Source organism: Barbus barbus, assembly GCF_936440315.1.
Source record: "Barbus barbus genome assembly, chromosome: 20".
Lineage (NCBI taxonomy): Eukaryota > Metazoa > Chordata > Actinopteri > Cypriniformes > Cyprinidae > Barbus > Barbus barbus.
The window spans coordinates 21470440-21484826 of record NC_136748.1 but is presented as its reverse complement, the minus strand read 5'-3'; the positions used below and the strand labels follow the sequence as shown (position 1 = coordinate 21484826).

The 14387-nt window shown below is 37.2% G+C and overlaps 1 protein-coding gene across 1 annotated transcript; it reads left to right on the top strand.

Moving 5' to 3' along the window:
* Positions 1 to 3466: 3466 nt before the first annotated feature.
* Positions 3467 to 14331, top strand: neurl1ab (neuralized E3 ubiquitin protein ligase 1Ab; the record flags this gene model as incomplete). Its single annotated transcript, XM_079443916.1, has 6 exons — positions 3467 to 3497; positions 6076 to 6284; positions 6603 to 6924; positions 12127 to 12756; positions 13251 to 13406; positions 13543 to 14331. 6 exons carry the CDS (start codon positions 3467 to 3469, stop codon positions 13776 to 13778), a joined length of 1584 nt encoding a protein of 527 aa, XP_079300042.1. The 3' UTR covers positions 13779 to 14331.
* Between the last annotated feature and the right edge of the window lie 56 nt (positions 14332 to 14387).

Below are 14387 nucleotides of genomic sequence, written 5' to 3'. Positions count from 1 at the left end.
GGCCTATATGCATAATCTAAACGTGAGGACTGGTGAGATTGAACGGCTATATGAAATGTTTAGTGAGCGCAGGGTACCCTTCCGTGGACGACAGAGAAACTACACTCCCTTGTTAGATTAAAAATCATTCCTGTGTTTCTTTGTAGCTTCATATAAAATGACTTTCCTGCACCGCGTTAATCTACAGCGCCTCGGCCAAATAAATTATATGAGTTTGCAATGTGTATTGAATGTTGTTGTTCAGTACCGATACCATACCATGTATCGCGAAATAATGGCAAGAGACGTCTTTTTATTGACATTGACATAGCTTTTATTTACAACATACAACGTGGCCAAAGTAGTCCGATTCGCGAATAAACGACTATTGTTTTACTGAATCAGAATTGTAACCACAGTAGAACGATTCTGGAACTCGTGACTCTTATGAGCCGGTTCTTTTGACTGAATCAGAAATCTTATCTGAATCACAAACAAATGACTCTCGGCTGGTTTGAGTGAATCAAACACGACTTTTGTATGTATGAGTTGTTCTTAACATGAATGGAATGTTTGAAGGAATAGTGATAAGTTTATAGGCCTATGTAGTGAGCGGGGTCCCCGCTGCCAAAACAGAAGTCAGTAGGTCTCTCTGTGTGTTTGTACTTTGTTCATTCAGTCATGGTGAGCTTAGGAAAGCAACTGATGATTAATGTCTTCTGTTCATTTTGACCTTATGATTTATATAAACACAAAGTGTCTGTGTAGGCCTATATATACACAAACACCCAATCACAGAATAATAAGTGTCTAGTGAATTCAGTGATTATCAATGAGATAATCATTTGAAGTGAAGCTGATTTGATCAACACACAGTATGTCAGCTTGACCACACCATGATTACTATTAAACGCAATTGGTTACGGTTGTTTAAAAAAGTTATGCTTTATTTTGTGATGCTGGAAATAAAATAAAATAAAAATAAGACATTTCACGATATCAAAATATATGTCAAATTGATCGTTTCCACTTACCTTCAATCTACTAAAACAACGGGGACAGTGAAGGATCCTTTAAATGCGAGTTATATTAATCTCTGTGATTTTGGCAGCGCAGATAACTGTGCGGATCCCTCTGAACTGCGAAATTAAATATGAATGTATCTGCTATATATTAATCAGGTCGTTCAGGCGTTGCTTAGTAACTTTCCTAAAGCGTCCAGTCACGTAAGCTAATTCATCAACAAGAGCCAATCCGTGAACAGTAGACCTCCCAAGCCCCGCCTCCTATGCTAATGCGAATCCTCGCAGAATGGGAGCGCGTTTGCATGTGTGCTGTACAATCACACACCAGAGGAGTATCCGGCACATACTCACAGTTACTTTATTTGAAATCAGTGGCGGAGCCAGAGGGCTAGTTGGGGTGGCAATTGCCACCCCAGACGAAGTCCTTGCCACCCCTGTTGCCACCCCGCTGAAAACATTACACTGTTTGATTTTTACGAACATTTCTCAAATCTCCCAGCGGACGTGAATGCATCCTTACACAGCACGCACAAGCGTGCAGCGTGCTGTTGCTGCTACACTTTTCATTGGTTAAGCTGACACGCAGCTCTTTCGTGCTCCAAACGGCTCCAAAACATCGCGGCAGCACACACGGGACCGAGGAAGATCTGCGATTTTTTAAATAAAAAACTCGATTTACGATTCGAATCGATTTTTTTTGTCTGTTACGATTGTCACTGTGTCAGATTACACGATTTTGACTCCTAAAAATTTTGTCACGTCGTGGACAAGAAACATGTCAGACTACACGTTGTTTTCCGACCAGTCATCGCGAGCTGTCTCACACACTCATTCACTCGCACATACACAAGCTCACTCATATAGCCTACACACACACACTCGCACATACACTCTCTCACATACACGCACTCTCTCTCTCTCACACACACACACAGACACACACACACACACTCACTCACTCTCGCGCGCACACACACACAGTCACACACACTCGCTCGCGAACGCACTCTCACTCCCTCCCTCAATCGCTTACTTTTTCGAATTACTTTTTGCTGCTCATTTATATACTCACTAAGTTTAATAAAAATACATAATACATTTATGTAATATTTAAAGGTGTTAACTGTAATCTTACAATGCAAAATGATAACTTACAAAGGATTAAATTCATCACAATTATGTAAGTATCTGGATATTTGCCGCGGGGCGAGGGCTTCAATAACCTCTCTCTTTTTTTGACCATACATGTGTTTGCATCCCTGAATAGATGTGACTGTAGAGATGTACTGAAGTAACTTTGTGTAGACATACAATTTATTAGCACTTAACATAACATGTCTAGACGTCTTTAAGCAATTTTCCTTGTGTTGTCAAATAGGCTAGACCTCAATATACTCACATTTTGTCGTAATGTATTACTTTAGTATTTGTAGTAATGGTGTACTCATGGTAAATAATAACAAGCAAATTGTTCCAAATTTTGGTTTCTTCATGAGGTGTGTAACCAAGCTTTCCTTTGAATAGGGACAGCAGAATGAAGAGAAAAAGCGATATCACCAACTTCTTTCTAAAGAAGCAAAAGTCAGGTGCAGATCAGGGCCAAACAGATCCCAGTGTCAGCTGTTGTAGTGAACCATATGTAGGTGGTGGACAGGGAAGTCAAGAATAGAAAGATGATGACACACAAGAACCCAGTGTATCACCAGCAGGTCAGAGCAGTGAGCAGAGGCAGTAAATTGTGTCTTAAATTCAGATTGTGTGATGATTTTTGTGCAAAGTATTATGGTATAATATCCAATGATAATTTTATAATGAATTCAAATTCAGAAGAAGACCAGAGTGAGACGGTTATTTCTACCAGTGATGAGGAAGACAGTGAGCCAGACCTAATAGAAAAAGAAGAACAATGCACTGAACTCCCCATACCCAGCTCAAGCATCACATGTGCACCAAAAGGACCAAGTGGTAGGTAGAGTAGCCATGTACAAAAAACATTAAAGGGATACTCTACCAAAAAATGAAAATTCTGTCATCATATACTCAGCCTCATGTTGTTTCAAACCTGTATGAATTTCTTTCTTCTGCTGAACAGAAAGGAAGATATTTAGAAGAATGTCAGTAATCAGACAGTTTTAGATACCATTGACTTCCATAGTCAATGGTATCTAAAACTGTCTGATTACTGACATTCTTCTAAATATCTTCCTTTCTGTTCAGCAGAAGAAAGAAATTTTGGAAAATAAACAACTTTAATTAATCTGTATACATTTTGTGGAAAATAATTAATTTTTAGTGTAATTGAACACTTTGTATATTGACCCCCCAAAATAATACCTTGCCACCCCTTTGCCACCCCTGTTTTAAAAGTCTAGCTCCGCCACTGTTTGAAATGCAAAGCTACTGAAGACCAGAATAAAGACATTTTTTGCAGGATTTCATTGTGTGAACATCACTGTGCTGAAATGGGTGGCCAGGTAACCCGTACCTCTTTAGGTGAGTGACAGTAAAATTGCGTAAACCTAATATATGAATATAATTTATCTGAATTATTCTAATAATTATTTTGTCTGCATTTTCCTTCAATTGTCTGAATGATTTTTTTTCTCATTATTGTAAAGACGTTGTAACTAGCTACTTGTTGTAATTTAGCCTACTTGTTGCTCAGAGTCGTCTCATCAAACAAATGATTTTCTCTTCTGTTTCTCCAACATAAATGCATTTGAGATAGTTTGCTTTGTCTGTGACAACTGTTTGTACTGTTGATCAACACCGATAAGCCGATTTGTCTTTCAGAGATCCATTGTTTTTACATAAAGTTAATTATAATTTCTACAGAATAACTAATCCTAAACTTAAAAGAAAATATTTTATAACGATTAAATTAATAATAATTTTAAAAACATTGTTTTCTTTATTTGGCATTACTTAGTATTAATTATTTAGCATTTTGATTAATTTTTGCTTTTGAGTATGTCCTCAAAGGGGCCATTTTTGTCCCTATAATAGTAAATCCCCACACAAATACACATAGATATTCCAGTTATATAGGTTTCGCTCTTTCTTGCTGTGAACAAGGAAAGTAGGCATAATAGAGCATTTCAGGTTTATACCCACTCAGTAAATGAAGCTGACACTGAGTCAACCTGACACTTAGGCCTGCTATTGCCTACAGCACTGAGAGAGAGAGTCGACACATATAATGGGATATGACATTAGTTTCAAGAGAACATCTCTAACATCTCTTTAAATATAGAGGAAAAACAAGAGATATTGAAATATGTGATTAGACTGTTTGTTTTTGTCGAGACCAGCAACTGCCCCCACGAAATAATGTCGTAACAAAAAGATAAAATGCAAAGAGTTTTCTGTGAGGATAAGGCTTGGGGTTATAGGATAGAAAATATCATTGATCATTCAAACAGAATGTAGTGAAAATCAACACTGAAAACATAAACACATTTTTTGGTTTTCGTGTATTTGTCATGAAATAGAGGTCAGGAGTTTGTGGTTGGAATATTATTTATATTTTTGTCCCACTTGGCTGTATGTGTATACACAGTGTCTCATGATTCCCTTATAAACACATACACAAATACACTCACACCTAAGCATGTCCTCATTTGCCAATACAGTGATTGTGCAGATAAAGTGGGTGAAGTGTACAGAATCAGTGTCTCGCTTGTGCAACTAAAAGCTAAAGATTCAATTATTGACTCACACCCATTGAAATGTCAACAGCGGTTAATTAAAGAGAAAAACATCTCTGAAATAAGACCGTGTCCTTGACTTAATGCTCCGGAGAGGTCTGGGAAAATATGAAAGGGAGTTGAGGAGTGAGTGTTTGATCACAAGCCAGTTTCTCCTGTGAGGATCAGTGCACATCGGATTTGCTACTCTTTAATGGCTAGTTAGATTTTCAATGATTTATTGTCTCATTCATCATCATGGAATTGTGTACTATATATACTAAATAGTTCCAGAAATTGACCATATTGCAGTTTTAAATAACAGTACATTATTTCAGTAGTTTAAAATATGAACAAATTCTGTGCCAATTACATAGAGCAAAAATAATGTTTGTAATTGGGTGCGTAGATTCAGTCAGAAGAAGTAAAATACAAAAAACCAAGGCAGTTTAGTTTTTGTTGTCCTTCATGTAAATCTTCAGGAATAAACTCTCGTTCAAAGGACCTTGAACTTTTCGTTTAGTAGTTTAAAATAGCCATTTATTTGCTCATTTCTTTATTTATTTGTTTGCTTTTTTTTTTTTTTTTTGTTCTGGTCAGTCCAATAATTCAGGTTTATACCTAGCTCCACCACAAAAAAATACTTTAGCAATGAAAAAATATTTTCGCATATTAATTTAACATTGTTATATATAAAGGACATCTATTCTTATATTTCAGTAAATGTTAAGATTTCTTAAAAATATATGTAAAAATGTATCTTGCAGTAATAACTCTCTCTCTCTCTCTCTCTCTCTCTCTCTCTCTCTCTCTCTCTCTCTCTCTCTCTCTATATATATATATATATATCATACAACATTAGGTTGAAAATGATACTGTACATAGCATGTACATACTATACTGAAGAGATGTGATTAATTTTTAACACAAACTTTAATGCATCCAAAACTATTGGAAATCATTCTCAAACTGTGACAGAACATTGGTTAGCCAGCTAGATAACTTTACCCTTGTAAAATATGTAAATAACGACAATTCATAAAACAACAGTGTTCAGTAAATCAAAATTTGGCATAAAAACACATGATCAACGAAAGAAGTAGTCTGATGTTGAGTAGAGATGTTGACTTTCCATTGTGTTTGGAGACATAACCTCATTTTTGGCTGCCTGAATAGCAGAAACCTGCATTCTGTCTCTCTCTGTGTCTCTTTTGTTGTCTCTCTGTTCTTGATAAAGATTTTCATTCAGAGATGGTAGCGACTGTCCTCCCTCTGTTCCGTGAAAACAGCACAAATCTCTTAGAGAGAATAACAGTGCTAGTCAGAACGTACACTGTTGTGAGTGCCTGTTGAATATATATAACTTTTTTTTGTCCATCTCTCAGACGGAGGATCCCTTCGCTGCCACCCCTTGAAGGTGAGCATGTGCCAACAGTTGCCAGCCCCCCCACCGCTCTGTTTCCATGCCAACACGAAAGGCTCTCAAATCGTGATGGACAAGACGCAGCGCAGCGTGCGCCGAATTGCCAGCTTCTGCAATGGCATCACCTTCACCAACCGGCCAGTCAGAATCTATGAGCAGGTCCGGCTCAAGGTATGGTAACCCAATGCTCACCCATTTCCACATGCCACTGTGTGGTCCCAAAATAGCCCTCACATATCCTTCTTTCATATCACGCCATCTCAAACTTTCCAGAGGAAGGGAAAACAGTTAGAGAATGCTAGAAATGCTAACATGTGAGGTTGTTCTGTTATCTAGTTCTGGTGAATGAGGTTGTTTGGGAATGAAGAATCTGTGTCTGATAAATGCATCTGCTGGTCTCAATTTATCGCATCACACTTGTCACACAATAACTTTATAATTTTTTCTTCCAATATATGTAATTTTAGCACTTTTGGTTGCTTTTTTTAGATCACAAAGAAACAGGGATGTTGGAGTGGCGCCCTGCGAGTGGGTTTCAGTTCGGTGGATCCATCTGATGTAAGTTCAGCATGGCTGCCACGGTTCGCCTGCCCAGATTTAGTTAGCAAAAGGGGATACTGGGCCCGAGCGCTTCCTGAGGAACAATGTGAAGAAGGAACCATTCTGTCCTTCTGGTTGGATAATACAGGACGAGTGTTTTACCGGGTAAACAGTGGCCCTCCGATCTTCTTCTTCGGCGGTGTACCGGCCGGAGAGCCGGTTTGGGCGATCATTGACATTTACGGGCTGACACGTGGAGTACAGCTACTTGGTAAGTTCACATGAAATATCAGATTTTACAAATTTATAATGTCCATTTACTTTCTAAACCAAGCAGTCATTAAACTGCCTGAAGCTGGTTTGCCGGACGTCTCTTGAAGTAACTCTCTACACAGATCAGATGACATGCCATTCAGATTTTGCTCCGAGTGGAATTGCTGAGCTCTGGTTGGCATGTAATGTGGGCCAGTATCTGAGCTGCGCTTCACTGAGCACGTGCTGATCGCTTGATGAGTTGTAAAGTTCACAGAGGCCAGTGTTTTTGCTGTTCTGAGCATGTTTAAACAATTTAAATTCACAACATTTAAAAATAGAATTCTAGATTTATACCCTCTTATCCTAATTACAAAAACTGCCCAATGGAAAAAGATGGGAGAGATTGGAGCAGTTGCCTAGCAACATTTTCACTTTTAAAATGAAAAACATATGCTGGGGAATTCCAGAATGCTGGCAAAGTGAGAAAAACTATTTGTGCTTAGCAAAATCAATAAACCCAGTTGAATGGAAAATTATTATTCCATTCATAATTTAGCTGTAGTGAGATTCTGTAGGAACAAGGCCAAGTTTAATTAAGCCAGTTAAGCATGCCTAAATCATTGTTTATTTGTTAAGGCATTGGTAAAGCACACAAATTGTGAATAGAGTTGTTGTTGTTTTATATTATTATTTTGCATTTTTCACCTAAAAATAGTTTGGCAGCCGTTATATGGTCAAAGGTTGACAGTATTTAGGAAAGTTTTGAAACTTTATCTTGTCAAGTTACTGTACCATCATAAGATATACTTGTTAAAATGCAGCCAAACTACCATTTTGGTAATTTTTTATTTAATTTTTTACATTTTTATTTGTTTGTTATATTGGACATCATTCTGTTCTGATTTGATGCTCAAAAAACATTTCATTTTACTATCAATGTTGAAAACTATGGAGCGGTTGCAACTGGTCCAAAATGCAGCAGCCAGGCTCCTGACTGGAACTCGTAAATATGAGCATATTTCTCCTATTTTGATCTCATTGCAGTGGTTGCCGATAAAATTGAGAGTCGGATTTAAAATACTAAATTTGGTTTTTAAATCACTAAATAGTCTTGCACCAATTTATCTCACTGAGTTGTTGCTTTTACACAAACCAGTGAGATCACTGAGGTCGGAGCATCAAAAAATGCTATCCGTTCCTTGGTCCAGACTGAAACATTGTGGTGACCGAGCTTTTGCGATTTCCGGGCCAACTCTCAGGAACAATCTCCCTGTAGCTATCCGAACAGCACGATCTTTACATACTTTTAAATCTATGCTTAAATCTTATTTATTTGAAAAAATTTGAATGGGTTAAAAATATTTTTTTATTGTGCTGTGGTTTTTGTATATTGTTTATATTTTGATTGCTGTTGTGTTTTCAATTTCTTGTACAGCGCTTTGGTCAACCTTTTGGTTGTTTTAAAATGTGCTTTATAAATAAAATAAAGAAAGAAACAAAGAAAGAAAACATTTCAGGATTCTTTAAAGATTAGAAAGTTCAATAGCATAAATTTGAAATAGAAATATTTTGCAATATTATTATAAGTGATCACTTCTAATCAATTTAATGGTCTTTGCTAAATAAAAATACTCATTCATTAAAAATATATATAGACCCCACACTTATGAACAATAGTATAGTATCAGATGTATCAGTACTGAGAAAAATCAGTGAATTGTTTTATTAAACCAGCTACTGTATAAGCCTGTGCATGAAAAAGCATTTTGTAACATTACACCGCTGCTTGTTGGAAAAAGTAGCTTGTTACTGAAGAAGCTACATTGTTTTGAAAAGAGCTGAGCTACTGTCATACTACAAAATAAAGGAACCAATTGTAGCATTGCTACTTTTAGTTAATTGCTCCCTTACACTTACAAAACCACAATGCTACAGTAATAGAAAACTAATTTGTTTTTATGTTTTTTTGTACAATTTTAGTGAATGCATTACTATATACTATTTTAAAAATATCTTCTTTCTCGGTCTCTCTCTGTCTCTTATGTTTGAGTAAAAATAGTCAGTGTTTCCAGTGTCAAATAGCAGTATGTCTTAGCAGTGGGAACGGGCTGTGTTCAAAAGCATAGACAGCATGTACAGTGCCCTCCATAAGTATTGGAACAGTAAAGACAAAATTGCTCTGTTGGCTGTGGAGTCAAGACATTTGCAAATATGATTAAAAGATGAATATGAGACAAAACTACAGAATGTCACATTTTATTATTATCCATTTCAACACATACATGTTTTACCAAATAAAAAGAACAGCACTTTTAGTGTTCATACCACTCACTGATTTGAGCATAAGTATTGGGACAGTTGAACATAAGGCAGATCCCTTGCTCACAATCACAGCAGTGAGTCTGTGACCCATAGACATCACCAGACTCTTGGTCTCATGCTTTGAAATGCTTTTCCCAGCCTTTAATGCAGCCAATTCCAATTGTTGCTTGTTTTGGGGAGTTTCTGTCTTTACTCTCCTCTTCAGCTGGTGAAATTCATGTTCAATCGGATTTAAATCTGGAGATTAACTTGGGCAATCTAAGACTTTCCATTTCTTTGCCCTTATAAATTCCTTGACTGAACTGGCAGGGTGTTTTGGGTCATTGTCCTGATGCAATATGAAGCACTTCCCAATGAATCTGGTGGCATTTTCTTGAATATTGGTAGGCAAGATGGTTTTGTACCCTTCCAAATTCATTCTGCTACTGTCATCATACATTAAGTCATCAGTAAAGTTGAGAGGGCCATGCATGCCCATGCCACGACACCACCTCCACCATGCTTTACAGATGAGGCTGTATGCTTGGGATCATTGCAGTTTCCTTTTTTTCTCCACATTTTTGCTTTCCCATCACTTAGATAAAGGTTCATCTTTGTCTCATTGGTCCATAAACACAGTTGCAAAACTCTTCTGGCTCACCTTTGTGCTTTTTTGCAAACTCTAATCTTGCCTTTCTATTTTTGGTGCTGGTCAGAGGTTTGCATCTTGCTGTGTAGCATCTGTAATTCTGTGTCAAAGTCTCCTGAGGACAGTAAATTGTCAGAGCATCACCCCAGCTTTCTGGAAGTTGTTGGTGATTTTACAGACACGTCTTTTAGGATTCATTTTCACAGCTTTTATGATTTGTCTGTCATCAACTACTGTTGTTTTCTCAGCCGATCAGGTCGTTGTTGGTTGTTGGTGGTTTCCAAACTCTTGATTTCTCCATGCCCTTTGTTTTTGCTAGAGCTCTAACTTACTTCCTCTTTTCTTTTAGCATCCAAATTGCTTGCTTTTCTCTCAAAGCCAGCTCCCTCATCTTCATCCTGGTTTGTGTGTGTCATCATCGAATGCAAGATTCAGAATGCAGACGTGATGGATATAACTGATACGACACATTCCCTGCTTTTAATATCTGAAGAATTAATGCAACAGGACACAGCTGATCACTTAGAAAGACCTGTGAGGCAACTGTTCCAATACTTATGCTCACATCAGATAGGGGGATGAAACTCTAAAAGTGCTGAACTTCTTAGCTGGTAAAACATCTGTGTTTAATCATCCAATAATAAAATGTGACATTCTGTAGTTTTGTCTCATATTCATCTTTTAATCATATTTGTAAATGCCTTGACTCCACAGCCAATAGAGAATTTTGTCTTTACTGTTCCAATACTTTTGGAGGGCACTGTATGTGTATTGATATCAGGGGTCAGTGTTGGTGTAACATCAGTTAACCCTTGAGACATATAGACTAATTTAACCTTCATTATATAGCCTAATCTCATCTTTCAAACCTATTATGAAATTAAACATATACATACCCAGTCATATTTAGCTTCTTATCTAGCTAGCAACATCCACTATGTGTATTCAAGCCTATTTTCAGTTACACTTTGTCTCTGTATAAATACAAGTGCATAGTTGGTTTATAGGTGAACACTAATCATGCCGCCAGCAATCCGCACATGCTGTGCTCTCTCACGTTACCTCTGCTTCCCAAATGTGTTTATAGTCGGATGGCCAGATGCTGTGACTAAAATCTCCTCCTGTTCTCACAAATGTAGATCACGCCACATCTGGCATTTAGTCAAAGTGGTTCAGTGCGGGATGGAAGGTCCCTTGTACTGTAGGTCATCACGTATTACCTACATGTGCTTTGTTTTTTGTAAAAATCAAATGTATGCTTTGTATTTTTATACTTTAAAAATCAGTTTGACACAGAAGTTACTTAAAATATTGGACCAATGCACGTGTTCCCTTCCTTTTGATCTTTTGTTTCAAGACCCCAGTGTCACTGAAGCTTCCATGTCTCAATAATTCCTGTTAAGACTAGTCAGCGTCAGCTAAAGGCAGTTCAGTGGATGACAGCGACGTCAAACCGAAAACTAAAAACAACCGAGAGATGAACATCTACCACGTCTGAGAATGTTTCTGCTGATGCGGCTGCAGTGAAAGTTATAGCAGACCAGTAATTTCCATCACTGAAGCTCTGGTGTTCTCATCAGCGGCTGTCCACTGTGGATGGCCAGTGGCAACGTTTTTACTGACTTAGGTCAAAATGAATAACCACCCAGTACAGTTTTACTGATGCTGCTGATTGCAGGCTACATGAGCAATAGATTTTTATGAAGAAAATATGAATGTGGCTTATGCATGCAAAACTCACTGCCGCAATGCTAGAGTGTTGTGGACAGTGGAGTTGATTTTATTATTTTTTTTTTTTTTTTTGCATGGTCCATCGATATCAGAAAGCACAGAATATAAATATATATATACATATTTTTTGAACAGTAAACAGTAAAACTAATTTCATATAGTTTATCACATTTTCCAACTTTCTCACGATATTCTAAGTTTTTAGATCCAGCTGTGTGTGTGTGTGTATATATATATTGCTGAATAGCAGAATCTTTTTTTTTTTTTTTTTTATACAAAAATAAAATAAAATAACAGATACTTACTGACACCAAACTTTTGAACAGTAGTGTAAATGTAAAAATAGAGATAATAATAATAATAATGCACAAATAATTTTGATGTGGTTGCTAGTGTATTTTCTTGTTGGTTGCTAAGCAGTTGTCTTCCCTTCTAAAATAATTATTACCTGCCAAGCAGAAAAATTTAAGTTTAATCACTTGGAAAAATAATAGCAGGATCCTGATTTTCAATGCCGTGCGTATGTGTGTTTTCCAGACAGTAAGATGGTGCCAGCTGAATATCTCTGTCCTACTGTGACTCATGAATGCATGGATGAGTGGCATCTGTCAAGCGATTGCTCTGAGCTTGACCTCCAGGAAGATCTGCCATCCTTCTCAAGCTCTCCAAACGCCCTCAACTCAGTGCTGTCACGTCAGCTCAATGATGACTTGCATTTCCACTGTGTGCTTGGCAACGGTCTGCGTCTGCTGACTGAACACATAGCGGTGCGTTATTATAACAGACGCGAGGATTGTGCTCTGGCATTCACGCATCGGCCGTTGCGCTGTGGAGAGTGTGTGTTCCTAAAGGTCTTGTTGAAGTCATCTGCTCTGAATGGATTTTTGTCTTATGGATTCACTTCCTGTAACCCAGCCCATATTAATCCAAAGCACCTGCCGGTCAGTCCAGATGACCTGCTGGACCGCAAAGAATTCTGGGCTTTTAGCTGCCTGACTTCACCGCTTGTGGGTGGGGATATCATCGGTTTCCGGGCAACTGCAGAAGGGGAGGTGCTTGTGAGTCATAATGGAGGGAGAGCGTGCAGAGAGATTTGTGTGGATAACTCTACTCCTCTGTGGATGATCTTCCATTTACAGTCACACATCAAGCAAATCAGCATACTGGGTAAAAAAAAATACAATTATACAAACTATTGCTCTGGAATAAAGTGAAGATGTTTATGATTGTTTATCCTACTTTTCAAAAGTGACTTTAACTGATTTTTGATTAGAATGAAATTATAAATATTTGTTCACATTTTTACTGAACAGTCATGTTATGATGACATAATAAAAAGTAGGCTATGTATAATATAATTATTTGTTTACTTTAATTTTTATACTGAACAGTCATATTTACAACATAATAAAAGGTATGAGTGATGTTTTATTTAATATTAGTTGTGCAGGGTTAATGCATTTTTAATTATTGCTCAATTATTATTCATAATGTGAAGACATTTACAATTGTTCGTTTTTTTTCCTTATCAAACTTTTTAGAAGTGACTTTAATTGATTTTTGATTACAATGAAATTATAATGTAATATCATTTTATTTATTATTAGTTGTGTATGGTTAATGGATTTTTATTTATTTTTTTGTTTATTTGTTTTTTCAAGGCACTTCCTGTGGTTACTCTCCATCCTGTTCAGAAATTCAGAGGTCCATCTTTGGTGATGCCAGTCACCTGTCAGCCAATCACATTTACAGTACAGCAGTCAGGGGTTTTACAGACAGCTTTGAGTCCCGCCCACAGAGTCTCAGCAGTTCTGCAGGTGCATTCCTGTCTTTTATTCTTTCATTTTCTATTACTTTGTTGATTTACCAAATTCTTTTTGCTGATATACCAACTTTCTCAACCAAAAATATATTTCTCATTGCTGTTTTCTTTGTGATTGCTGTGGTCACCAGGGACAACATTCAGTTCACTGTCCTCAGAATCTCCCAGTACCCCATCATGCTGTGCGATTACTGGTGAGGAGTGTTTGATTTGCTGTGAGAGGGCAGTGGACTCAGTGCTGTATGCATGCGGACACATGTGCATGTGCTCCGTCTGTGGTGGGAAGCTAATGGAGGTGTCAAACCCATCTTGCCCCATGTGTCGCAGCCCAATCAGGGACGTCATCAAAATATACCGCAGCATGTAAACTGGAAACCGCCTCTCCAACAAACAGGATGACAATACTGGGTGATTCTGAAGAGGCTCCTTCACAGGTTATCGTCCTGTTTGAAAAGGAATTCCTGCAAGTCCATTTAAAAGGCTGCTTGTTTGAGTTCAGCAAGGAAGAAGTACTAAATGACTGTTTGATATACTAAATGTCTGACCAAAAATACAGAGAAAACCCAGAAGTACAGTAACTGCATAAGTGAATGGCACAACAATAATATAATCCCAGATAATAAATCTCTATGGACAAATGGCTAGATGTGCATAATGGGAAATCAAGCTACTATGAGACCAATTCTGATTTTCAGTTTGATAATGTCCTACTGACTTTATACAAAACTGTTCTTTAACTTGTGTTAAATCAATCCAGAATAAGAATCTGAAAACTACATTGTGGATTTGATATGTTGATAAATATTTTTTTGCAAAACATTAAACTGAAAAACTAAAAACTATTCAAAGTAGACATTCACAAAACTGTAAATGCCAATAACTTGTATATTCGTTGTGAAATAAAACTATAACTGTAATGCTAACCTACAGCAGAGCCTGTAATTATTACTAAGAAAATAATCATTATAGATTAATG